The sequence below is a fragment of the Tetranychus urticae genome, chromosome 3 (assembly GCF_039701765.1).
Source record: "Tetranychus urticae isolate SD_2017Ah chromosome 3, NJAU_TeUrti_SD_1.0, whole genome shotgun sequence".
Classification (NCBI taxonomy): domain Eukaryota; kingdom Metazoa; phylum Arthropoda; class Arachnida; order Trombidiformes; family Tetranychidae; genus Tetranychus; species Tetranychus urticae.
Window position 1 is genome coordinate 10,910,946 of NC_142960.1, and position 26,806 is coordinate 10,937,751.

General features: G+C 32.2%; 1 protein-coding gene across 2 annotated transcripts; it reads left to right on the forward strand.

Annotated features, from left to right (window-relative positions):
• The first annotated feature begins 1,030 nt into the window (after positions 1-1,030).
• Positions 1,031-24,999, forward strand: LOC107369540 (uncharacterized). 2 transcript variants are annotated; one of them, XM_015937504.3, is made up of 7 exons: positions 1,031-2,405; positions 12,846-13,119; positions 14,948-15,115; positions 19,777-19,853; positions 23,595-23,902; positions 23,981-24,098; positions 24,182-24,999. In XM_015937504.3, the coding sequence occupies exons 1-7, from the start codon at positions 1,585-1,587 to the stop codon at positions 24,765-24,767; spliced, it is 2,352 nt and encodes a 783-aa protein (XP_015792990.2). In that variant the 5' UTR covers positions 1,031-1,584; the 3' UTR covers positions 24,768-24,999. The 2 variants fall into 2 exon arrangements, with proteins under 2 accessions (XP_015792990.2, XP_015792991.2); XM_015937505.3 differs by having other exon boundaries at positions 24,185-24,999.
• The last annotated feature ends 1,807 nt before the right edge of the window (positions 25,000-26,806 follow it).

The following is a 26,806-nucleotide window of genomic DNA, read 5'->3' on the forward strand; positions in this document are numbered from 1 at the left end:
TTTCTTCTTTTTTTTTACCTTTTTTTCCAGATTCTCTCACTGCTTCTCAAACGATGTGTTGAAGTCTAACAGATTAACATTATCAACATTTACCATTGTGTCTAACTGAGAGTGAACCTCGTCATCAGCCAAGATCCTGACGATGATGTCGTTATAATCATCATGATAACAACCAACAATTTTTTTCCTTCTTTTCTTTTTCTTCTTCTTCTTGTGTGTAAAGACTTTACTTTCAACACAACATTTCAAACTAGCATATGGAATTAAGCCAGAGAACGCAAAGAAAAGCTCATCATCAGCTCAAGAACTCTGGTTAAAAGATGTTCATGTTAATTAGAATGATGAACGCAAATGAAGATTGTTAAAATAACCTTGTCAACAATTTCATTAAATTCATGTTTCATCTTTCCAATTATTTTACTTTTCTGTTCAAACGTTGAGATGAAAACTTTGGGTTGATTAAAGAAACTCAATTTGACTAGACAATTTGATTTGATTTTGTTTGTGCAAATGGCGAGTCTGAATAGTTGCAAATATTAATTACATTTTGTTATTATTCCTTTGTTTACAGAAGCACAAATTATCATTTAATGATGATTTGATGGCGTCAATTAATCTCAAGAGGATGAATGAAATGAAAAAGAGGGGCAAAAATATGACAGTAAATATGAGGTGATGTGTATTTAAATATAAAGAAGTCAATAAATAATGAAATGAATAATAAAGGTGAGATGATGATGATGATGATAAGGAATAATAATAAAGATTGTTTGCTATTTGATTTGTTTGGTTGCTGACAATTGCCAGATAATTGTGATACTCATTAATACTTATAAGATGTTGTCGGCGTTTCATTATGTTTAATTGTTGTCATTGATTATGATTAGAGAGACCCGAGGACTCGGCACCTTGGCGCCAATCAATACTTGTATTTATGGACCCTTAAGGAGGAGTTGAGAGTGATCATCATTCTCATCATTCTCATCATTTGTGATCATCATTTTTCATCGTTTCTCATCATCATCATCATAAGGAGTCTCAATAAGGTGACTCCGTAAAGGGAGTTTAGGTGGAGTCTCAAGTAACCCAAGTATAAGCTGAGTAGGTTGAGTTAAAATGGTTCAACAGTAAAGTTACATTGGGAAAATGGGAGGAACGAGACTCTTCTTATTGGTTACAATTGCTCTTCATCTTTCTTCTTCTTCTTCTTTCTTCTCTTTCTTCTTCTCGTCTCTTCATCTTCTTTCTTGCTTCTCTTCTTTTCTCTCTTCTGTTTTCTCTCTCTTCTCTCTTCTCTTCTCATCCTTTTTTATCCAATTTTGCCTGACCTCATAACAAACGTTACTTCTTCTTGTTTGTCTTGTTAATCATATTTTTGTTTCTCAGTTTTGTTTTGTTTTTGATTGACAGACATCATCAACTTGATCATCATCTTCTTGATCATCTTCATCACACCGTCATCTTCACCATCGTCACCACCATCATCATCCAGTCACCTTTGACCCTTTCTTTTTATTCAGTTTTACTTTGATTCACCTTTGGATTAAATTGACTGTCAATGGTCAAAAGGATAAACTTGTTATTATGCTTATTACCAATTTGGATTTAGTTATGACCACAGGTTTGAGGAAGAGCAATAACAGTAATCACAAAAGTTCATCAATGTCCACTGAGTCCAGATCCTCAGGAGGAACACCTCTTGTTAATAGCAACTCTAACAACACCAACAACACCAACAACTCTAGTAAATCAGGTTCGTTAGCCAATAGACCATCAACCGACTTTTCCATCGAAGCCATCATGGGTCGATCATCCAACGATCCCATTCAACATCAACAACATTCACCTCCATTCTCACCCTTACCTTTACCTTTAAATGGATTCTCTTGTTCATCAACCTCATCATGTTCAACCTCATCCCATGGACTAACCAAGAATGGAATGGATGAACATGCAATCGAAGCCAATTCACCTTCATTAAGTCCACCCTCAATTGACGTGGATTACAACTGTTCACCTCCACCAATGGAGAGCTCCTTTGATTGCCATTCACCGGGCATTCAATCACCTCTCAGATCACCCATACGATCCCCCATCAGGTCACCCATTCGGTCTCCTGTTGCCTCACCCTCACACCACCTCGAATCTCCTCATCCAGGGAACATGGACGATGGTCGACCCATGTCAGGTACTCTGGACAGGAACACTCCTTCACCTGCACCTTCAACCGGATCAACTAAAGACGGTTCATCTTCATCATGTGGACCCAATCCATATGCCGATGCAATCAAACCCAAATGCAACTGTGAAGAGTTGGCCGGAGTCAAATGTCACCTAGAAAACAAAGAGCTTTGGGATAAATTTAATGAACTTGGAACTGAAATGATAATCACCAAACAAGGAAGGTAAGTTGTCAATCAATTTTACATTAAATCTTTCATTGACCCAAATCAACTATAAAACACGCAAAACACCAAAACCAACAATCAATAAAACAAAATTGATACATCAAACAAGGACCAAAACCCCAAAACACAAATTACTAACCAATAAAGCGTAATCTAGAATAGGATAAAACTAAAACTAAAACAAAACCTCAAGGTAAGCCATTGTCTATAGAGTTACCAGATAAGAGCCAAAAGATGAATCAAGAAAAAAGGTTAAAGATGGTGCAAAGAAGATGAGGAAAAGTATTTTGATGATGATGTTGAAGGAAAGCAAAAAAGCAGAAGCAAAATGAACAAAAAAGTATCTTTTGATTATACAAATAGCTAAACTAGAGATTGAAGAAAGGTCTGAAAAGAGAAAATGAATTTTTCTCTCTTCCTCATGAAATGATTTTTTCCGTAAAAATTTCCTATAACAGAACATATAAAGACAAAAACAAGAATAAAAGAAGAAATGAGATTTCATCTTTAGATTAAAGTAAGCAAGTGCAAAGGTAAAAGAAGAAAAAGAAATAAAAAAAACAAGAAAATGATACTTTTGCTGAATCAATTCTCCATGAATACCCTATATTCCAATAAGTAGAGAAATCGTTCAAGAAACTTGCATGATGACGTTTAATATCATCATTTTCTCTTCAGAATTTTTGCTTTTCTTTCTCTCTCTTTCACCATCAACATCACCTTTTTTACTTGCCTCTTAACATGTTTTTATGAAATGAAGAGACAACAAAAAAGCGTCTTGTTATTGCCAATGAAATTACCTTTGAAACGCCTACGGCAACGTAAGCTTAACGAAAAGGCCAAAAATCATGAAAAGTTTAATTTGGTTCATTTTGTATTATCAGTTGAAATCTTTCCAAAAAAACATCAAAACTTTCAACAGAGAGAAAAAAATTGTCACCAACTTTTTTTTCTCCATCATCTTTGAAGAGACTTGAAATCATGAATTTTTATTTTTCTTCATTATCTTAACGATTTAGTGGTTTTTTGCTTTCATTTATCTTTTTACCTTTTTTTTACTTTTGCTCAAGATTCAGATAAAAATTACTTATAGCATAATTATACAACATTGAAAAGTTGATTCAATGGTTAATATTTGATTTGTTAACTTTGATAACAATTTGCAATTTGATGTTTGAAAAGTGTCTGGTTAACAATGGTTTTGTTGGCCTTTTCAAGTTTCAACTTGAATGGTAATTGGTTAATTGAATATTATTTAAAGGGTGAAAGTAAAGGAAAGATAAAAACTGATAGCATCAAAACTGGAAAAAACTTGTGAGTCAAAGGTAAAAAAAGGTAATCCTTTATGATTAAGAGTTATAATCAGAGGCAAGACCTTTGACTCATTGACTTGAGCTATCCTAGACACTAGATAATATCGGAATTTTCAACTTTCGACTCAACAAGCAAACACTTTTTTTTCAACACTTTACTGTGATAAATTAAAGCTAACCCATTTCCAGGTTTTAAAACAATTTCATGCTCAACTAAAAAGCTGTTGCTAATCTTATCAGTCTTTTGTCATCTTGAATTTGTTTTTAAATTTGAAAATTTTAGCCCCAAAAAACCAATGGCTATTTTGTATTTGCTTACCGATAACGATTCAATTATTGTCAAATAATCAGCTCAGGAAATCTATTGGCAACATTATAATGTCATCTATTTGTATAATTACATTGAAAGCATCGACATAATTTACCAATTTTCACTCCTCCGTCTATACTAATCAGATACTTAAAGAATCCAAAGTAAAAACAGAATAGGAGTGAAATTGCGAAAATAACACTTCTTATCAAACATGGACTTTACTCGAACTCATTTAGCCTTTTAACCATAAATTGAAATTTTCAACTTTTCCTTCAAACTTCATCAGAAAGGAACTGATAACCTTGAATTTCAAAATCAATAATTGAAACATTTTTACCTTTTCAATCTGACAATGGGTTTGTTTCAATTTTTCAATCTCATTTATTCCATCGAGTTAATCAATATTTAGTTTCAATAGTTTCCATAAAATCTAATCATTTTAATCTCGAATACTTCAATTGGATTTCACGAGATAAGTAACGAAAAGTCTCTCGAGTGAAATTTGGCTTCGAAAATTGACATCAACATGAAACTTGGGAAAAGCCTCAAGACTCAGAGTCAAGTGAACATTTGATTGTTTGACATTTTAGTTTGACATTTACATTTTGAAGCAAAGTTTAATTAAACGGTGCACTTGTTTCAATTGTTATCATTTCTAGTTAATTGTATCATTCAAAACTGCCGTCAACTGATTCATTTATCATTAATGTTGATCATTAAATTTGCTATCAATTATGATTCAAATCCATTGTTAATATTGACCTATTCACCGTTAAAATCAAACTCCAAAATAGGAGAAAGTAAAGAAACGTAAAATTGATCAATTTCCCTGTCTATCAAGCAAACAATTTTTACTTCAAAATAACACGTTTAGACAACGATAAAAGTAGGAGAAAAAAGTGAAACCAGCAAAAAAACTCATTTCCAATGTTGAACATAATGTTGAGATTTAAAGACAAAAACGCTCTTTACAACTTTTCTTGACAGTTTTTGAAACAAAGATTTATCAACTGCTACAATCACTTCCTGAGCTCAATGTTAACCTCAACATGATTGTCTTTTCCTTTCGCTATTTAACCTCATCTGCAAGTCTGTAGGGAATCTCAAGACGACATTGATGTTACAAGATGCAGAAAAAAGATATTTTTTGATAGCAAAAGAAAGAGAAGCAAAAAGACGAAAATTTCACCTGCAATTTCATCCAATCGTTCAGACAAAGTCAGCTTTTTTCCAATTTCCATTTTTAAACTTTTCTCTCGATTTTCAAGCCTTTTCGTCAAGCAAATCCAATCTCAAACATTGCCTTTTCGTTGAACTCTTTGAGCTGACCAAAAACGGCAAAATCCAGCGTCACAAAGACAACCTTAGAAACTGCCCTTTTCACATTGATACATTTGAATAGACTAAATAAATTGTGAGAATCAGTTGAACCATTATCATCGTAATCGTTAGCATGGCGAAAAACAATTAATCTGCAGACAATTTTCTTAATGAACATTTAGCTAACCTGACAAGTTGCAGAATCATTTACCTTGTTACAATAACTGAGCAAGAAAAAAAGATTGAGTGAAAAGGCAAGCATTTAATAACGTCTCTAAATATACATGTAAGTATATTAAATAGGTAAATACAGCATCAGTCAGTCAACAGGGTTTGTTACCTTGTAAACTTGAACAGACCCATTACTAAACGTGTGTGCTTTGTGTGTTTCTTGACTGTGTTCAGCTCTACTCTCACCTTGTTTACACCTTATTTCACAGAAGTGAAACAATAAGCAAGTAAACTTCATAAATAACTGTCAAAATCAGGGTTACAATTAAATTAGTTAGTTAGTTTTTTAATGATAATAATTACTTGAAAAACAAAATAAAACGTTATAATAATAATGGCAAATGGTAATAATAAAGTAAAGTCTTAAAAAGTATAATAAAACTGTCAAGTAAAAAGTAATATCAGTTATTTGTTACAAAATAAAGAGGCGCACGAAATGAGGTAAAACTTGTTGTCTTCAAGAGTCACTTTAATTGGTTATTAAAACATTGTTAATCTGACAATAAAACTTTTCAATTGTCATTTTAGAACATTTTTTTTCTCTCGAATTTCATTTTTGCTTCTTTCTGTTGTTTTCAATATTTGACTCGCATGATGGCTGGGATTACTTGTGAGAGATGGTGAAATTGGACTTTGCAATTGTGAATCAAAATAGACGGTTTATCAAATGCTTATCGACAATCCGGTAGCAACTACCGAGGATTAACAGTAAAAATGATCAGGTAATTAGGGAGGAGTAGTTGAGAATGAAAATGATTAGAATAAAATGAAAAAATTTTACTCCATTTATTCATGGATTTTATCTAAAAGATAATTGGGTGAAAAATGAGATTCAGGTGGAAACAGAAGCAGGAAAGAAGGAAAAATTGAATAACAATTGAATATTTTGCTGTTGACTTGCTCATCTTTTCTAACCTTTGAAACAGTTAAGATTGTGAAATAGAAAAAAGTTTCATTGTTAGTTTCATCTCATTGTGAAGTGTTGATTCAGATAAAATTGAGATAAATTTACTCTATAAATAAAGTTTTTGCATCATTTTTCACTTTTTTAAAAGAAAAGGTTTCTCTTAAAGTTTGGTTATCATGATCAGGATTCCATCGGAAGTTTCCTCATCATGGAAGAGGGAATCTCCTGACTTGTATATCATGTGTTGCGAGAGAAATCGATTTGAATTTTGTAGGAAAAAAATCGATCAATTGATTAGATCATAACATCTCTATTGAAAAGTGATGACAATTAAAAGGTAGCTGATTTTAAACGAAAACATGTCTAACAACTGATTTAATCTTTAGCTACTCCAATGGAAGGTTTATACATGTATTTTCCTGATTACATGTTGACAATGATTAAAAAGTTCAAAAGTCAAAAAGTCCGATATAATCTAGTGATTAGGATAAGTTGAAGTTTAGTAAGATAAACTTACTAAGTCATTGGTTAATCTTTTTATATCTTTTGTTTTTGCACAGTCATTCTGTTAAGCTTTCAACATAATTTCCCTTTCATTACAAAGGTGTTTGTCAAATTTTCATTTCAAGGGCTGCAAAATATTAAGAAGCCTTGCTGCTGGTTAGCTAAATGATGCTCAATGAATCAAGATAGACTCAATTTGCGGAAATTTTTTGAACTGATCGAGTCATGTACATAAAGATTAAATTTTAACTCGGCTTGGTAACAATAAATCGGTTGTAAGGAAAGTCAAAAGTTTGTACCAGTGAGTAAAGAGTTGAAAATCAGTGAAGATACTTATACTTTTTTCATCTTACTTTCCATGAGATGAAAAAGAGCGATAAAAGGGAGATCATGAAAGATTAACAAATCATATGAAAAGATCAGCATATTTTCCAATCGATAATCTATTGATAGAAATTGAATGTTGCATTTTTCGGTGTTTTTGTTCAAAGTCTCAATAATCAAAAGGAAAAGGCGCCCAACTCTGAGCAATTTAACGTTAAATGCATTTCCATTATGTGTCAGTGATCAAAGACAAAAGGATGATTCAATAATAGGAAAAGATGAGCCAGACAAAAGTCAATATTGAACACGATAAACATCACTGTAGCCCAAGTTAACCTCATTTTGACCTTTCTTCAGTTTCCTTCATCACATTAACCTTGCAAAGTAACTGTTCAAGTATCAATAGACAAATGTTTTCCTTTGCTTTTTTGTTCTCCCTTTTTTCCAAGATTAACAATCAATGATTACAACTGATGAGCTTATTTAAGCTTCCGATTTCTGGGTGCCATAATTATCATCCCTTCGTGATGCCTTTTCTTCCCTCATCATCCATTCTCCCACAATTTTCAATTATATTGTGCTTCTTTCTTCTTCTCTCTATCATGTTAATCATGTTCAGTGACAAAAAAATCGCTCTGTTAATTTACAATTTCACTCTCCTTCTCATTCATAACTTTATCCATCATTTGCTTTGCCACCTAATCTTGAGCCTTTTCAATCTCACCAAAGAACAAGAGAAAAGGCGAAAACTTCATCTTTATCATCTCGGCTCAATGCATCGGCACTTTTACATTCATTCATCCTTACAATACTATTTCCGGTTTCACTTGCAATTTTATTTTCCAAATCTTGTTAAAGCCTCAAAACAAAACCACGAAAAAAGAGCCAAACTCTGAAATCTATAAACTGAAAATGATGCAAAAACAAATTTCACCCAAAATTTCCTCTCAAATTGTGTCAATCAACCTTTCACAAATCACTACCAAAACACACCAATAGTTTCAATCGTGTTTTGGACAATCTCTAGTTTCGAGTAAAAGAGTCGAGAGTTTCTCTGAATTTCAATCGAATCGATGTTCGAAGCAAAAATTTTTCTCGATTTTTCTTTTGCTTTGTTCTTGTCAACTTGGCTCAAAATTGATTTTTTGTTGAGTTACTCATGAAGTAGTGAAAGGACTTTTTAAAATTGTCAACCAACAAAAACTAATTAATGAAAAAACAGTTAAAGTAGTTGAAGCAAAATGTGGTTAAACTGATATTTTTGTGGTTCCTTTTGACAATAAAGGAAACAAAAAGGCTAATTATTTTGACAAATTAATAAATTAGTAACTATTATTAATGATTACTGGTTAATCAATTTTCCCAATGCAAAGGTTCGTTTATCATTACCATTTATTATCATCAGTATAATTGATCAAATTAACCATGGTTGTCATGGTAATGGTGTAAGTGTGATTGATTTAAAATGCTAATAAAAGCAATGTTCATTGATGATAGAGAAGAAGAGTAGAGAAAAAAAATGTTCTTCTTCTCTTCATTTCTTTTCCTTTCAGGTAATAACCATTTACAATTGATTACCATTGATTGTTATCACAATTATATAAATCTGCAAATTCCCTGGGCAACCATCATGAAACAAAAACACACAATTTGATTATTCATTTAACCTCATTGGTTATGCATTGTCAGTGTTATCCTTAATGTTACAATTATGGTTTCATTATTAGATTGATATCAAAGTGATTGATTACAATGGTCAACTTGAATGAGCCAAAAACAAAAGTTCAAGTCGAGTGTTTACATTTGACTGTTGACTAGTCAAAATGGGCAAATGATGAGATGAAATTGTTTGCATATTTTTGCAACTTTCAAAATGATCAACTGAGAGCAAAAAGAGAAGAAAAATTTTACTATTTTTTTCTTGTTGCTTTTCTCTGATAATGATGATAATGAAAGAATAGAAGTATAAAAACGAAATCTTGGGAGGTCGTTCAAGATGAAGAAGAAAAGGTTTTCTTCAAAGAGGAAGATTCTGTATAACATTACATTTAAAGATGGTTCATCATTTTACATTTCATCTTCATTACTCTAAGTCTATTTAGTTGCCCCTCTCTCTACTTGCCAACATCATCTTCTGTCATCTTCTCATCTTAATGACAGTTAAACTCAATTTAAATGTAATTATAAGGAAAATCTGTTTTTACTCTTCACCATTGGTCACAACACACTTGACTTTCATCATTTGGGTACTTAACTGTTTATGCTTGGACTACAGAATTCAATGTTATCCAAAGATTTTTCTCTTTTTCTTCTTCTTCTTCTTCGCCACTCAACATTTATAAATATATATTGTGAATTACTTGTCTTGGTTAACATTTTGTAACATTTGAAAAACAGTTTGTGTTCATTTGCTGTGTGTGGTGAACATTTCAAGATATTTATATTTATCATTTATGACAGAGATTCATTTGCTACATTTTTGCAACCTCATCATCATCATAATCATCATAATCATCATCATCTTCATCAACAAGAACAACATCATTTTCTTGTAAAATGATAAGCTTTCCCTGTCTACAGGGTAAAATAAGAAGGGAAGGTGAACACACTCCTCCTCCTACATGTAAAAACCATTGAACAGCCGAGGCATTTACTTGTAAATGAGTTTGCGAAGTTGAACAAGAACAGAGATGAAAAAGAAGAAGAAGAAGAAATAAGATGATAAAGATGAGGAAGGAAGGAAGGAAGGGAAAGATGAGAATTGGCAGGAGGCTGAAAATGATGATGATGAAAGATGAGAGGGAGGCAAGAATTAGGTACCTTATTTGGAATGAATTTCATTTCGATTTTTTTCTTCTTCTTCTTCTCCTTTCCACTCTCTGTAAGTATTTCACAAGTTTAACCTTTAAGGCGTTTGCGCTCACATTTAACAAGTCAAGGTTTATGCGTGAAAAGAGGCAGAGAAACATGTTTATCCAATGGGCAAGAGCTGGGTTAGGTAGCATCAAAAAAGGTAACATGATGAGGTCGATTATGATGATCAAGATATAGATTAAGACCACCAATAATGATCGAAATTTTTCTTTCTTTTTCTTTCTTTTTTTCCTATTTTTTTCTCCTTTCAACTTCATCATGAAAATTTCTTGTTAACTTGAAAAATCATTCATTCTTGCTTTCCTCTAATCATCATCATCATCATCTTCATCAAAAACAACAACATGAACACCACAAAAGTCAACTGTTGAAGTATATTCTTAACTTTTTTTCTCTTTTTTCATCATTCTTTTCTTAACCATTAAAAGATGAACTTCAAGTGATGAACATGATAATTAGAATGTTGATAATGATAATGATGATGATGATGTTGATGATGAAAAATAATGATATTGATGAGGAGCAGAAAAAAAGTAAAAGTAAACATTTGTGTTGGTTTAAAAAGTTTTAAAATCCTTTTTTTCTCACTTCAGATTAAATTCATGGAGAGAAAAAAGTTTCAATCAAAAAGTTTGAAAATTAGTTTTATTGTAACTGCAAATTTAACATTTCACAGTTGCGCTTATTGTAACAATCAAAATTAATGATGATAATAATGATGGTTAATTAGCCAATCCAAGTAACTTGTGTGAACACATTTTCACTTGAATTGTCTCTAAGATAATTAATCACAACCAGGCAACATTTGTTAATATTGAATGAGCAAAAAAGCGACTCAATATTAAGATGTTTAATGAGGTGATTCACGACGATATCAACCATTTCATGTCAACTTATCGGTTTGCTGAAGAGTTTTGCTGAAAAGTTGAACCAAGAATATCAAATTTCGAAACTTTTCTTTACTCAATTTTCCCTTTTCAAATGTTAAACTTTTACCACTTTAACATTTGTAATTCAATCATCATCAACCTCATGATATTTATCAAAGTTATCAACAGAATATTGAATCGTCAGAAAGAAAAGAAGTTGAATTTTTGGAGAAAAAAAAGATAAAGAATTTTGTCTTTTTTTCGTTGCCAAAAATTTCTACAACTTTTTCACTCTCATCATCATCACCTAATTATCAGCCTCTCATCATGGAATTGGCAAACTTTGCTGGAACTTGATTAATAAATGGTAAAATTAAAGTGAAAAAAAGGTTGAATCAACATGAAAGTTATCATGAAGAGTGGAAGAGAGAAAAAAATGAGTTTCCAATTTTTCAATTTCTACTCAATTATTCGAGTTAATTGATTACAATTTTAATACTGTTGACAAGGTGAAAGGGTTAGAAAGTGATAAAACACTTTTGATGACAAACGAAAAAGTATTTTGTCAAGAAAAAGAGGAAAACAAAATGAGAGTGGAAAAGGTAAGAAAAAGGTGAACCAAAATGAAGTGTAAAAATGATGAGAAGAAGGAGGAAAAGAGATTCATCAAAATTAACCCTTTAATTCATTGCTGCATTAAACATGACCAGGTTATGATGGCGAAAGTGAAGAGAAAGGTAAAAAACTGTCGCGATAATTTTTTCCTCTCTTCACTGGAAAACCAAAAAAGCGTTGTAAAAAGGCGTTCATTTTGACACCTTTTACCTTGTATTTTGTGTTTCCAATGACTTAAAGACTATCATTACTCTTGAACATGGACACACAGTGAATGTTGAAGCCACAGAGTCAAGAGAGTAACAAAAAGATAAAGGCTTTCCCTTGAAAGATGAACATCATGTTTTGCGATTATATTTCAAGATGTATTCACTAACCTTCAGAGTAAAGGTATAATTATTCACGCCATCTTATAAGTCAAAGCTTCAATTATTTGGCCCTTTTCTTTTTTCTTTCTGCTAATTTTGTCTTTCTTCTTTCATCCTTCCTCATCTTCTGAAATGAAATTTTCTCACTTTCATCTTGCTCTTTGGCTGAACAAAAACAAAAATGAAACCAAAACAAAAGAAGCCAAAATTTAAATCAAATTGACTAACCTATGACCATCATCATCAGTAAAAGTCAAAAGGAAAAGATGCTCAAAATTTTTCTTCTTTTTTTCCATCTTCATCTTTTTCTTTCCTTTTCCCACTTTCATCTTTTCAGTTTGTACATGAAAGAAGAGTTGTGATAATGCTTTATATCCGGTGAAGCTTATATCCTGCCAGTCCCAATAGACTTGAAACACGCAAATTATCATTTCCAAGAGGCTATTCATTTAATGTTGAGCTATTTAATGTGAATTAAGGTGCACCTTTGCCACGGCCTTCAAGTGTCTTTTCACGATAATCATGAGCCTATCTTGTTTCATGTGATATTTGATGACTGAAAGTGAAACCTACAATTATGCCAATTACCAATTTAACAATCAAAACTTTTCGCACTTGTGTAAATTCATTTTGAGAGATTTTGAAGAAAAAAAAGTTTTTTCTCTTTGCTGTTGTTTCATTTGTTTTTTTTCCTTATTATTCAATCGAGTGATTTGCAAACATTTAATGGGTCAAATGATGTTTTTTCAACCTTTCATTTCAAGTGTAATATTAATGTCGACTCTTTTCTTGTCTTTAGGCGAATGTTTCCCACAGTTCGAGTCTCGTTTACTGGAATTGATGTTAATACTAAATATCTAGTTCTTTTGGACATTGTACCAGTCGATAATAAACGATATCGTTATGCATATCATCGGTCTTCATGGTTAGTCGCCGGTAAAGCAGATCCACCTTCACCAGCTCGTCTCTACCTTCATCCTGATGCACCCTTTTCAGCCGATCAACTGAGGAAACAAGTTATTACCTTTGAAAAGGTCAAGTTGACCAACAACGAAATGGACAGATCAGGCCATGTAAGTAATTCATTTTTTACCTTTTACCTTAAATTGATTATCGCAATCGAAATGTCATTGTGCTCTTGGAATGCTGTTGACTTGAAGTTGATTTGCATTTGCTGTTCGTGATTGAAACGTAAAGAGTTAAACTAGCTTTTATGATTACCTTGTAATTGAGTCTTTTCAGGCTAATTATGCATCATAAAGAAAAGGTGAAACCAGATATTAACACTTTTTTTCCGTTTTAATTAGTTTCTTTGTCCAATTAATAATGTGTGGTTAAACAGCTTTCTTTTAAACCTGAGAGTCAATGAATGGTCGTAAAGTTGAATCGGTTTTTTTGCATAAACTTGAATTCATTAGCACATTATCAACTAACCGTAAGCAAAGGGAAAGAAGAAGAAGAAAGTTGAACAAAAAAAAGATTTCCTTTTCTCTGTGTTTTGCTTATCATTAACTTATAATGAATTGTAAAATAATAACAATGATAATGGCAATGAGAATGATATTAATATTAATTAGAAATTTAAATTTCGACTCACGTCCAGTTTCGCTTTTCTTGTGAACATATTGAACACGCCTAACCTTTTAAAAGTAAAATAATTATCCAATTTCAAACTGTGATTAGTTAATCAAAGTTGAAGGGAAAAGGTAAAAGCATCCAAAGAAATGGTTTAAAAGTTGAATCGCAATGAGAATCGAATAGTAAAACGACAAAAGTCTTCAGATGAAAAGAATTTTTTAGATGATTGAAATGTTCGTCGGTCAAAGTTGAAGGCTTAAGTCACTTGGAAGTCGCTTTTGACGAGTTCGTTGGTTTTGTTTTTTGATGATTTGTTCTTTAGTCGTTGGATAAGATGATGAAGGAAAAAGAGGAAAATAGTGAGATTTTGTTGATTATTAAGAGGATGATAATGATGACAAAAGTAGACAATTGATAAATAGTCGGAAGAAAGGAAGTCAACTTTTCATCTTTTTTCTTCTCTTTTTTTTGGTGTTTACTTGAGATATTTTTGTTCAGATTTTTTTCTTGCTTTTCTCTCCGTTTTGTTTCACCTTGCATCTTCAGTTGTGCACGGATGAACGAGATGAAATATTAGCTTCAATCACGCCATCTAAATTAAACAAGCTAACATGAAAACAATGAGTGCCTTGAGTCAACCAATGGTCATTCAGATTCATGGGAATTTTATTTAAATTTCAACATTTTATTGCATTAAGAACAAAAAGGTGAGATTTTCGTCTGTTTTCCGATTCTTTTTTTTAAAACTCAGTGGAAAGGGAAAGGTAGCCAAGGTAAAGTTAATGAAACAACATAAAAATTAACGTTCCTTTTGATTCATAGGATTGAAGGGTCAAGGTTAATTTGTTACCAAGTCTTTGATCAGTAAAATAGCCTTTGATATCAAAGATTAGTTTCAATTAATTGTGTTTACAAAAATGTTGTCTGATGTTTGCAATGAAAATTAATGACTTTAATTAGCAAGGTGGGCTTGATGAAGAATGGGAAAAATGTCTGATTCTCATCTAAAGTAGTCATTTTACATGAATGAAATTTGATTGCAGAAAAGTTGAATCAACAGTTGCAACTGGAATTTGGAGAAAAGGTGAAAATCATTTAATCTCGTAAAGAGTCTTGGAAAGCTTTTATCAGACTGAGATCGACTTGAATCATGAAGAAATGCACCGTTTCTAGGTAAACTCCAATGATCATGAAAAGCAAATCAATTGAGTTGAACAGCTGCAAAGGCTTGAAAGAATTGAAATCTTGAGAAAAAAGTTTTCGACTGAAAAACGAAAAGAAAAATTCTAATTTTAATCGTGTTTTTCTTTTCTCCTTTTACAGATAGTATTAAATTCAATGCACAAATATCAACCTCGAATACATCTAATCATACGACGTGATGGAAGCACTTTTGATTCACCTTTAATCGACATGGAATCTGAACGATTTCGAACCTTTGTCTTTCCAGAAACTGTTTTCACCGCTGTAACTGCCTATCAAAATCAACTTGTAAGTTTCACTCTTTATTCAAATTAACACAACACTCTAATGTAAACCACACAAACATGAACAAAAACACGCAATTGACCAACAAACCATTTTACAACTTGCAAGGCACATAACAAAAGCAGATTATCACATTGGCAAATGGTTTGCCTGGAAACACGTTTTACATTGTAAACTTGAATTGAAATGGATTAACCATGAATTTAAATTTTGTGCCTTTTTAGTTGTTGCTTAAAACTCAAAATCGTAATCAGATTAAATTTCAATTTTGCTGATTATAACTGTAAACTGTAAACACTTGAAGCCTGCCATCAACTGCAACACACTCAGACCAACACTTGGAGCACTTAGTTTTGATAAATTATCAAGTTGAAATTTGCTCAGAGAAACCAGAATGGAAGTGGCAAAGAGAGAGAGAAATGAAAAAAGTGACTTTACTCGAGTTTAATTCAATTTAAATAAAGAAAAATTACTTTTACTTTTGAATTTCGAGGGTCCTTTGTGGTTTTAAAGTTTCATTTTTCCAAATTACAATTCTAATAATGTAATAACAGGCGCTCGTTTTGCTTTACATGCGATAATTTTGGGCAACCATTAATTTTATTGATATTGTTACACGATTATGTTTGTCTCTTATTTTATCGCACAAGTGAGGTTTACCTGTTAAATGAGCTTGAAATAAATCATTACCATTATCATGGTTGTTGTTCATGGAGGTTGAAGTTTTGACAGAATTTTTGATATTTTTTGCTCTTCTTTTTGAGAAAACTTTTTCGCTTTCAAATGTAACAATTTTTATCATCATCTTGATTAAACTTTTTATGTAGGCTTTAATGAGCATCATTTAATTGCAATCAATTTTCACACAAAATTATCTTTAGTTTTGTTTCATCGAAAAGAGACTCAACTTTACAAGATTGCACTTTGCTATCATTTGTATCAAATGTGCAACTCTTTAAATGTTTATCGCGAGTTGAACAATTATGGGAATCACGCAAGTGAATAACATTTTAACAACACTTTAGATATGTTTAATGTTAATCCTTTCACTGGAAATGTTTATTTCACTACTTGTTTTTATATCCATTTCAATTTCATTACCTTTTACTTTGATTGATATTGATTGATTGGTCAATGAGAAAATGTTTTTTTTTTTCGCAAAAAAGAGACGAAATGAAGGAGAGAGAAATGTTCACATTTACATGATGAAATGATAAGATTATTGATGGATTGTTTCCTTTTGTTTCTTGTTTAATGAAGAGAAAACAAGTTTTCATGATGAGGTTGAATACGTTTTCATTGAGAAGGTGAAAAAGTTTTCAGTCTCTCTGGGCAGTCTAGCAATGTGAAATTCATCTGCCGATTCAAATTTGTTATAATCGATTTTAAATTTTTTTGAAAAAAAATCTTTATTAGTAAGATCGATCTATAAAAAGCGATTTCAAAATTAAATTTGATTGAAAATTCGTAATCTCAACCAGTAGATATAATTATGACAAAATTTTCACTAGATTATAAATTAGGTTGAAAAAATTCCGATATAGTCTAATGGTTAAGATATCTTTTCTAATTTGCTCATCCTTACAAAGATAACAATACTTTTTTCAAACAAATCGTAACAACATTCGATAAGATTGTGTAGTTGAGGATTAAGATGTTAATGATTACTCAAAAGTCGAGTCAGAGCAGGCACATCTATTGATTCACCAACATCAACACCAACATCGATTCAACTAGTATAATTACTGCTGAATTTTGTAGTCGATTTCAATGTTTTTGCACAATTTAATCTTTGATCTAATAACTCTTTAAACACTCAACTCAGGATCGATTTGTAGATCGATTGTATTTTTCAACTCAAGATGAAAAATCGATTTTTAATCAAATTCTCAAGTGATTTCTAACTCAATCATTTTTCAATGTCAATGAAAGTAATAGTTTCACGATTAAATAAAACTAACAAAAGTAGCATTTTGATGACTTAATGAAGACCATGATGTAATCAGTGTGAAAAGACGGGGCAAAACATCATTTGTATATTTAAAAGAAGGTTGGCAATGAAAAAAATGGGCAGAAAACAAATTGTTGTCCCTATCAAAGTACTAATGGTTGTCAGCATTTTTTTCAATTCTCAGCGGAATCATCAAGGTGACCAATTATTTAATCGTGTGAGTGAGCTGCGAGTCATTTAAATGAGATTTATAGTTAATGAGTCCCTTGAGTTGATCAAGTTTTTAACACAAAACAAAACTGGCGCAAACACAGCAACAGAAAGACAAAAACATAAAATGAAAAAAAAGACGTTGAATAAAATGAGCAGTCAAGTTGATTTAAACATGGACTGGAAAAGCGTAAAGAAAAAAAGTTATGCAAAAACCCAAAGAGCAACACTAAGGGTACATTAAAGCATTACTCTGAGGATAATTCAATGACAGCCTCCAGGGCATTTCTGTAGTCATTTTTAAAGCAATAATAATCATTGAAGTTTTACTAACTTACTCACTCCAAGTTGTCACTTTCCACTCTCTCTCTCTCTCCCACGCTCGGTTGGCGTGTTGATTATGCTGATTGCAAGGGTGTTACTTTTGGCAGATTGGTTACTCTGCCAGTGAAAGGAAAAGACGGACACAAAATATGATAATGATAATATATTCGTATAATGATAAGTGAAAGTGTACACATCTTGGTCGCTTTGTGCCCCTTTTTACGTAACCATTATCATCATCATTATCATCAAGCATACATTTTATTACCTCTTATTAATTGTGATAGCAGCTTGGCTGAGCTTTCAGTTTTTGTTCATTCACTCTCTTCTTACGTTGCTGACCCTTGGTAAGTGTAACGTTAACTGATGGTGTTTCTGTGTAACTTGTGTGTATGTAAGTATGAAGGAGTGGTTACGCTAAATATCTTATTCCGACGTTTTTCGCATTCATCAACATCTTAAAATGTTGTTTCATGTCAACTCAAGTGTACAAACTTAACGTCTCTCTGTATATATATTTTATAGTGTGTAGTATGATGAGTGTATTAATATCTCGCAACTTGTTTGAGTTGCAATTTTTTCTTCTTCTTTGCTCTTCTTTTTGTGTCGACAGTTTTTGGTCTTATTTTGCCCTTACCTTTCAGTTAATCAACCCGATAAGGATGATTGAAGATGACAATCGACATTGTTTAACGTTCATTATTCAACTTGCCTCATTTTCAAACACCTTTCATCGAGAATTTTTTCCTTTATTTTCTCTTCTCTCTGTCAACACAATTATTGATTGTTGATTGACAATTAAACTGATTAAACTGATTGATTCGATTGCAAATCCAATCAATGCTGAATGAGTCTTGAGTGGGCAATCGATTAAGGCGTGACGAAAAGGAAAATTTAAAGCGAACAGAAAGTTTCAATTTTTCGTCAATTTTATTCTCGTTTTTATTAACTTTACATTTGAATAAAAAATGAAATAAAATAAGGTGAAAATTGAAGGTTTCGTTGGGAAATGTTTCAATTTTTTTGGGCTTGAGTTTTGAGAAATGTTGAGTTAAATCTTTTCAAGATTAACATTTTCTTTTATTGCCAATTATTGTTATTTTTATTGCAATAACAATCAACATTCCAAGTGTGATTATGATTTAGTTGTTGTTTTAGCTTCAGGTAACAATCAGGTATTGAACGAGCAAAAACAGAGAAACACGTTAATCTGATTAACATTCTTGGAAAATTTAAACTTTTCATTTTCTCCCCTCAATTGTAATTGTACAACAACAATTTAAAGTAAACGTATCAAATCAAAGTGTCTGGGAGGTCTGCAGAATAATAAAATGCAAAAAAATTTGTGCTCAACTTTTGTTTCTCATTTTGATACATTTTCGCCTCTTTACTCAGCTTGTTTCGTTGGAAATCATTTAATAGCGTTCAACTTGTCAGACGTATTAGCGTTTATGAAAACTATTTGTTTACCAAATGAAATCTTGTTGCCCATTTTATTTGCACAATTAGCATAACAATGGCACACAAAAGGTAACTAATTTGTTTGAAATTGTGTTTCAACTTTTGCTACGTGTTTATTGAAACAAAATTGATTCGTTGGTTTCTTGTTTTGTTGTAACTTTTTTTGCCAATTTCCGGCTCAAATTGGTTAACATTTACATTTAACCGATTTATTTGAAATTATACTGATTAGATATCAATTTGAGCCAAATAATTGCCAATTAATATCAATAAGCACACTTCCTATCTCATCTAATAAAGCTATTAAATTTGATAGTCAATAAAATTATAATGCAATTGATTTTTTTATTGAAACTATTATTGCCTTTTTTTTACTGCTGCTATTGTATACAAAAAGTTAACCTACTTTGACCTTTTTCATTTGATTTGCTGGTTTTTGCTTTTACTGATTATCAATTGAATAATTTGTTTATCAAATACAAGAGTTGATAAAGTGACTAACTGGTTACTTTCAAGTTGAGTCTTACAAGGCCAAGAAGGATTGGATTGTATAAACAAGAAAATGGTTAACATTTGTGATTGCAAGGTTCAACTTGTTATCCTAACCATTAAACTTCGCCGGAATCGTTTGTGTGTTAACAAAGAGTTGAAAATGTTAATAAATGATCTGTTAATTTCACGGGTTCATCTAACCTTTTTTGTTTCCATTTTTCAACAGATAACTAAATTAAAAATTGACAGTAATCCATTTGCAAAAGGATTCCGCGACTCATCAAGATTAAGTGACATTGAAAGGTAAGAAATGATTTAAATAGCAAGTCAATCAAATCGACACAACAAGAAGGTTCACTTTTTTTCCACCAAATTTCACCATTTCCATTTACTATCTATAGAATCATGTTCAACTTGATCATTATTATCATCATCATAATGATAGTATATTTTTTTCTCATGGTTTCTTCATCTTTAAAGTTCATCTCAACTTTTTGGTTGATGTTTATTTTTACCTCAAAACAAACATATTAAAATAGACTGTACAAGTAAACGTAAAAACTACAACTATTTTTGAATAATGATGATAACTGTAAAGTGAAGAAGAAAAAGTTCATCATTCATTTTCATCTTCATTCCTCATCATGACCTCAACATTGTTGACCTCATCCAAGTAGCAAATTTACAGTTATCATTGAAAGTTGAAGCAAAAAGTAGGCAGCAAAAATGTATGAATGAGCTAATAAGAGGCAACAATCAAAAGGTTGAAAAGTGGATAACATTTGTACAATAACATCTCTCTGTGAGAGAAGAGGTTTTTACTTGAACAACAAAATAGATTCATTTTGTAGCCAATATTGAGTTTCAATTGAGCACTTTACCACCCATTGTTGTTAGCCTTTCCATCATCACAATCATCATTTTACCGCAATTTTTTCTTCTTCTCATTTCATTTCTCGTCGTTGCTTCTTCATCCGTTTTCCCACCCACTTTTCTCCCTCTTTTTCTCAATGATCAACTGTCAAACAAGGTTTCATTCATCGTCAACTCTCAACCATTAAAGTCCGTTATTCAGTCGACTCTTCATCCTCATCCTCATCTTTCAGTCACGTGACTGGCTTGTCATGTGATCTTGCCTTGTTTCCGTTTTCATCTTTTTGCCTGTCTAATGGTACTTTACTGTGTTAATTGAGAATCAAGACCTCACAGAGATTTGATTATAAACTGTATTAACTGATGGTTAAACAATTTATCACGCCTTGTGATGCATTGTTACGCTCATCATCATGTACTTTCCAGTGAATCAAGTGCACAATCAGTCAATTAACCAACACCAACTTTACCAAATCTGTTAATCCACTAATCCTTGGATCCTGCAAATCACTTTGCATAATCTTGTTTTGACTCATTCATCATTTTTTCCCATTTTTTCTATTCTTTCTCATTCTTGATACAAAATTGAACAATTGGTGAAATTGGCGATTCCTTTAGCTTCTTTTCACTCACCTTTTCATACCTTCTAGCCAATCCATGTTATTAATGCATGAAAAGCAATTTAATGGCTTCTTTTGTGGTAAAGGTAAATATTTGTATGTGAATGAATTGAAACTTGTTAAATATTATTTTCATCTTTTCTCTCATCTTGTTATTATTGTGATTGGTAATAGGCAACTGAAAATGTTCAATGTTTGGTGTAAAAAATGAAGAAAAAAGTAAAAGAGGAAATGAGTTTTTATTTCTTCTTTTCTTCTTCTTCTTTTGCTACTTTCTGTTGACTTTTCATTTGTTGCTATTATTGAATTGAAATGGTTCATTTGATTGATTTGATAATGTTATTTGTGTGAAAACATTAGTACAAGGAAACGACAAGGAAGAGGCAAAAGGTTCAAGGATAATTTGTTGCAATTACAGGTAAAACCTTTAGGCAAAGAAGTAGGAGAAAAGTACGAAAAGAGAAGAAGAAAAAATGATGAGGATGATGATGATGGTGATGAAGATTAGACAAAAAGAATGAGAATCTTAATGATGAGAAGAATGACAAAGTGACAGATGGAAAAATTGACTTTGAAAAGATGGAATAATTATGATAGCAAATTGACAAGAAAAGGCAAACAGTATAATTATATAATAATGCGTCTTTTTTAGCTTTTTTATCCTCTTTATCCTCATGCAAGTTTGTTAAAAATAACACAATTAATATAGCAAATTGTGAGACGAGTCAACATGATCGGTTGAATATAAATCAACCAAAATCAACCAAACTATCAAACCAATCGTTGCTTGAGTCTTATCAACTCATGATGAAACATCTGTTCGATGAAGTTCATCAAACATTTTTATCGATGAATAAGTTTCAGCTCTCTAACTCTTACAGTCACAGAAAGCGATCGGTTTAACTGAAAATCGAACTGATCTGTTGTACAGAAACAGAAAATTTTATTTCTCAAAATAAGACAATTTTCTGGTTGATCATCAAAAGTTACATCAGTAAAATGAGTTTCATGAAAAAATCTGGTTCCATAATTGAACAAAAGGCAATCGAAGTTTCAACTTTGACTCAGTTTTGAAAACAAAGAGTAAGCTTTTTGTTTTACTTTATCCATCTCTTGTCTCGATGATTGTTTAATATCAAATGATTACTAAAAGTTGAAGATTCAAACAACTTTAGCAATCATAAAATCAACTTTAGTCATCAAGAATACCTTTAATTGTTAGCAAAGTTGTTTGAGGTTTCATCACTTTCTTGTTACAATAATAATGCAAAATGAAGCGATAATGAACATTAAACTTTCTGTCAGCCAATTTGGTTGACTTTGGTTTGACGAGTCTTCAAGTTTGGACAAGTTGAAGATTCCCTTTTTAAGCATAATAATTATAATTTCCTGAACAATTTAGTGGTTGGACAGATTTTCGCATTTGCATAAACGAAGCGAAAAACAACAAATGTGTCACACAGAGAAAGTCAGTGATGATGATGATGATGGCATTGGTGATGGCGATGATGAGGATGAGGATGAAAAATATGGCGAAGAAATGAAGTGAAATGCTTGAGGGTCAATGTTGATGCTTCTGTGTTTCCCTTGATTTGGCTTACCTCAGCTACATAATTAAGGCAACTGTAGACCACACATTGAGTGAGAGATCTTCATGCTTCTGTCTTCTCGTCTTCATCATCTTTTGGTTCCTTGTTGTTTCTCTGTAGCTTGCTCTTTCTTTCTTCCCTCTCTTTCCTGAAAAAAACGAAAAAAACGAACGAAAATTTTCCCTTCCTTAGTTTCACACTGATTTTCGCATTCTTCCTCCTCCTCTCTCTCTCTTTTTTCCCTCCTCATCATCATAATCTTCATCACCCTCATCACCATCATCCACACCTTTAATCATACCCAATGGCTGATGATAAAAGATCTTCATCTTTTACTTTCTTTTTGAGCACAACTTTGTTGAACAAAAAACTTCTCAATGAACACAAATTTTTTCACTCCTTTTGTTTCGCCTTTTTTAATGGAATCCCTTTAATTTACAAATTTACCGCTTCAAAGCCATTTTAACCTTTCTCGTCCAGGTAACTTATACGATTAGTAGCATGATTATGTTGATCAACTGTAACTAAATCAGTTAAATTTATTTCAAGACAACTATCATTAGTTTAGTGTTTAACATCCATTAGTGTTTCTCGCGCAAAATTCAACTTTAAATTCATTCAAACAAATAGTAAATTGTTTTTTTATAATTTCATGTTTATATTGAAAGATGGCAAAAATCATTTATTTTTCAATGTCATTTTCAACCTTTTTTATCTTCCCTTTCAATCATCTTACGAATCATTTTCACTTCAACCTTCAAGTGATTATATTGCTAGTAATTTACCCAACAATTAAATAAAAGGTTATTAACTAATTAAGCTAAATTAACGTCATCATTGGCTAATAGATTGAAAGATTCTTGAAAAAAGTGAAACTTGATTGATTCGATTTGTTTCAACTTTGATTAAACAACTTAATGAACTGATTTGATTGATTATTTGTTTTTTTTATAAAATTTTAGAGATGCAATGGAGTCAATGATCGACCCATGTTATGGTCGAGGTCCAATAATATCGCCCTTCTTGTTGAACAATGAAGAAACGGCAAGCTTATTCTTAAGGGAAAGAGCCTTGCTCATGGGTCATCCCAACTCACCCAACTCGGGATCAGGCAACATGCCACCCGGCATAAGAGGACCCGTTATGTGGAGACCTCATCCCGGCTTCCCTACCATCAACCCAACCGACTTTTATAATCTATTAACAACTTGTCCTCCTTGGTACTCGGCTGCTATTGGAGCTCACTTAAGATCTCCTAATCCAACTTCAGGTAAATCTCGAAACTCTTTTCATCTTCTTCTTCGTTTCTTCCATTCTTCATGTACTCACCTCTTCATCTTCATTACAGGTTCATCACCAACTTCAGCTGCTGCTGCCGCTGCATTTGCCTTCACCAGTCCACCTCACTTCTGGAACACAAACACAAATCAAATTCCAAGTGAACTCGCGAAACAATCTCTAATCAAGTAAGTTGATCATTCGAAGTTGATCATTAGAGTTGATCACTTGTTCAATATTTAATATCAACTTTCTTCTCACCTTTTCTCAGCAGCAATGGAAACATGATGAATGGCAACTCAAACAACAACAACAGTGGCGTTGGTCCAACTCGTCCAAGTCATCCTCATGACCCATCTATTCATCGATTCACTCCTTATCCATTGTATTCACCTTCCAAGAAGGACTTGAATGGATGCAAAAGTTCATCAACTGGCCCATTGACTTCAGGACTTTTACCTTCTTTGGGTCACCATCCACACTTGCCCGGATCTTCACCTTCATCTTCACCCCTCTTATCCTCTTCTTCTTCTTCATCCTCATCATCCAATCATCATCCACTGAATCTTCTTAATCCATCCAATGGAACTAACTTATCTTCTGATCTTCATTCTCATCATTCCCATCATTTACATAATTCACGTTCATCATTCAACTCCGTCAACGGTGATAAACGATCTCCAATCAATGGAAGCAACAATTCAAAGCATAAAACCAAGAATCATCAAAATGGCAGCAATTCTGAGCGTAATAAGAATCAACTAAATTTAAGCAAAAATGGCCATTTAAACAGCAATTTGGACAAAAGATCAATCGATTGTATAGTTAAGAATGAATTATCTGAACCAATTAGATAAGCCAATTGGAATCAATTTTTTAAGTTTATTTCAAATTCCTGTACAAATGAAAACAAAAGTAATTCATTGGCGTTCATCAAATCATTTTGTCTGTTTTTTATCCTTTATTAACTTTTATGTCAATCAATGGTATTATTAATTGTAACAATGTCGCACAACAAAAACTTGTTAATGAACTTTCTCAATCAACTTCATCTTCATCATAAATAAGAAAATCCTAAAAAGTATAAAATTTAGTTTTCCAAATTCATTTCACTTTCAAATCAACAATCTTTTTCTTAATCAAATGCAAAATTAAACAATAAGTCAAAATATAGTTGAACAGTTTTAACATTCAATCGAGGGAAAAGTTGAGCGAAAAGAAATTAATGAAAATTCGAGGCAAAAACGCGAGTTGATTTTTTCGCAACGAATTAACATTGACTTTTGCAAAATTATTTGTCAACAGTTTTTTGTTTTCCAGTCAACATGCAACCTCATTTTAAGATGATTATGATGATCAACGCACACAGAGACACAATCATCATCATTATCATCACCATAATGATACGTTTGGTTACTTTACTGGTGAAACCCGGGATTGATCCATTTAAACTGCGGCCGCTCTTTACTTCATGCTGCATTTAGTCTAGTTGGACCTTGGAAACTGAGAACACACAGAGTCAGAAAACTGTTCATCTTTATCCTTATCCTTGACTTTACTCTTCAACCTTCCCTTCAACTGTAACCTTTCCTCTAATCCAGTCTTCAAGCTACTCTTTTCACCATTTAAACAACATTGTCTTTTCCATGCTCATCATTAACCTGAAAAGTGATCAAACCACTGTAACCCTTTACTTCATCTAAATGGTCAACTTTTCTTCTTCTTCTTTTTCTTCGTCTTTCTTTTCACGGCAAGTCCAATTATCTTGAATGAATAGAAAAGTTAAATTTCACTTTTTTTCACCACTTTTTTGTCTTTTGTTCCCAAAGGGTTGTTGCATCCATTGAAACTTTATTTTCATTGTTTTCCATTTTCTTTCAACTTTAAATATCAATTATTTTCCAACTTTTCAACCATTTTTTTCACTTCTTTCCCTTCCCTTCACAGGCAACACAAAAGCGTAAAAGTTGGGCTCATGTTTGGTAGACTTTAATGGAATGGTAAAATGGCCATTATCACTTTGATTATATATTGCACCGGGCTTTACTGCCTCTTTTTTAGTTGCCATCATAATCTTTTAATCTTGTTCATGGAAAAGCGTAAGGTAAGCAAAAAGGTAAGCGAAAATGGAGAAACACAAAAAGGTGAAATAAAAATATTTTCAACTTTTTAACCTTTTTTTTCTTTTTCTTTTTTCTCTCTTCTTCATCTTCACTTCATCATCTCTGCCCAAACTCAACCCAAATAGTTCAACCCTAAAGGTATTATTGCGCAGTGTAAAAAAACCTTCGTTCTCCTCCTTCATCATGATCATCAGTTAACCTGAACAGTTCATGGTTAACTTGGTAGGCAGGTTATTTTTCGGTTTTGTCTTCTTTTCTTCTGGTTACCAACAAGTCGACGAAAACAAAAACCAGAAGCAGGAAGAAGAAAAGTGAAGAAAATTAGCTTTTCAGAAAAAACGAAACACTGTTTCGAACAAAAAGTTCCGAAAATTTCAAATTCGAAAAATGATAATCTTCCAGAAAAACAGTTTCACAAAATTGCAACAAAAAAAACAAAAAGAACCAAAATTTTTCATACTTTTTTCCTCATTCCTTAAACAGGGCCATTCAGAGTCAATAATCAGTTGAACAAAAACGATCGGAAAAAGAAGACAAAACAATAAGCTCATATTCATCATGAAAAAGAAAATTAAATTTCTATTTAAACTCATTTTCTTTATTTGATATTCATCACTCTCTACGTAAGTCTAGAGTCAAACATACGATTCCCTCAACCCAAGAGAGTAACTCTCACCCGTTCAAGATCAACATTGAAGTTGCCTTGATCGATGAACAAAACTGACTCTAACGGTTCTCTTCACCATCTTTACAAAACAAATCCCATAATCGCA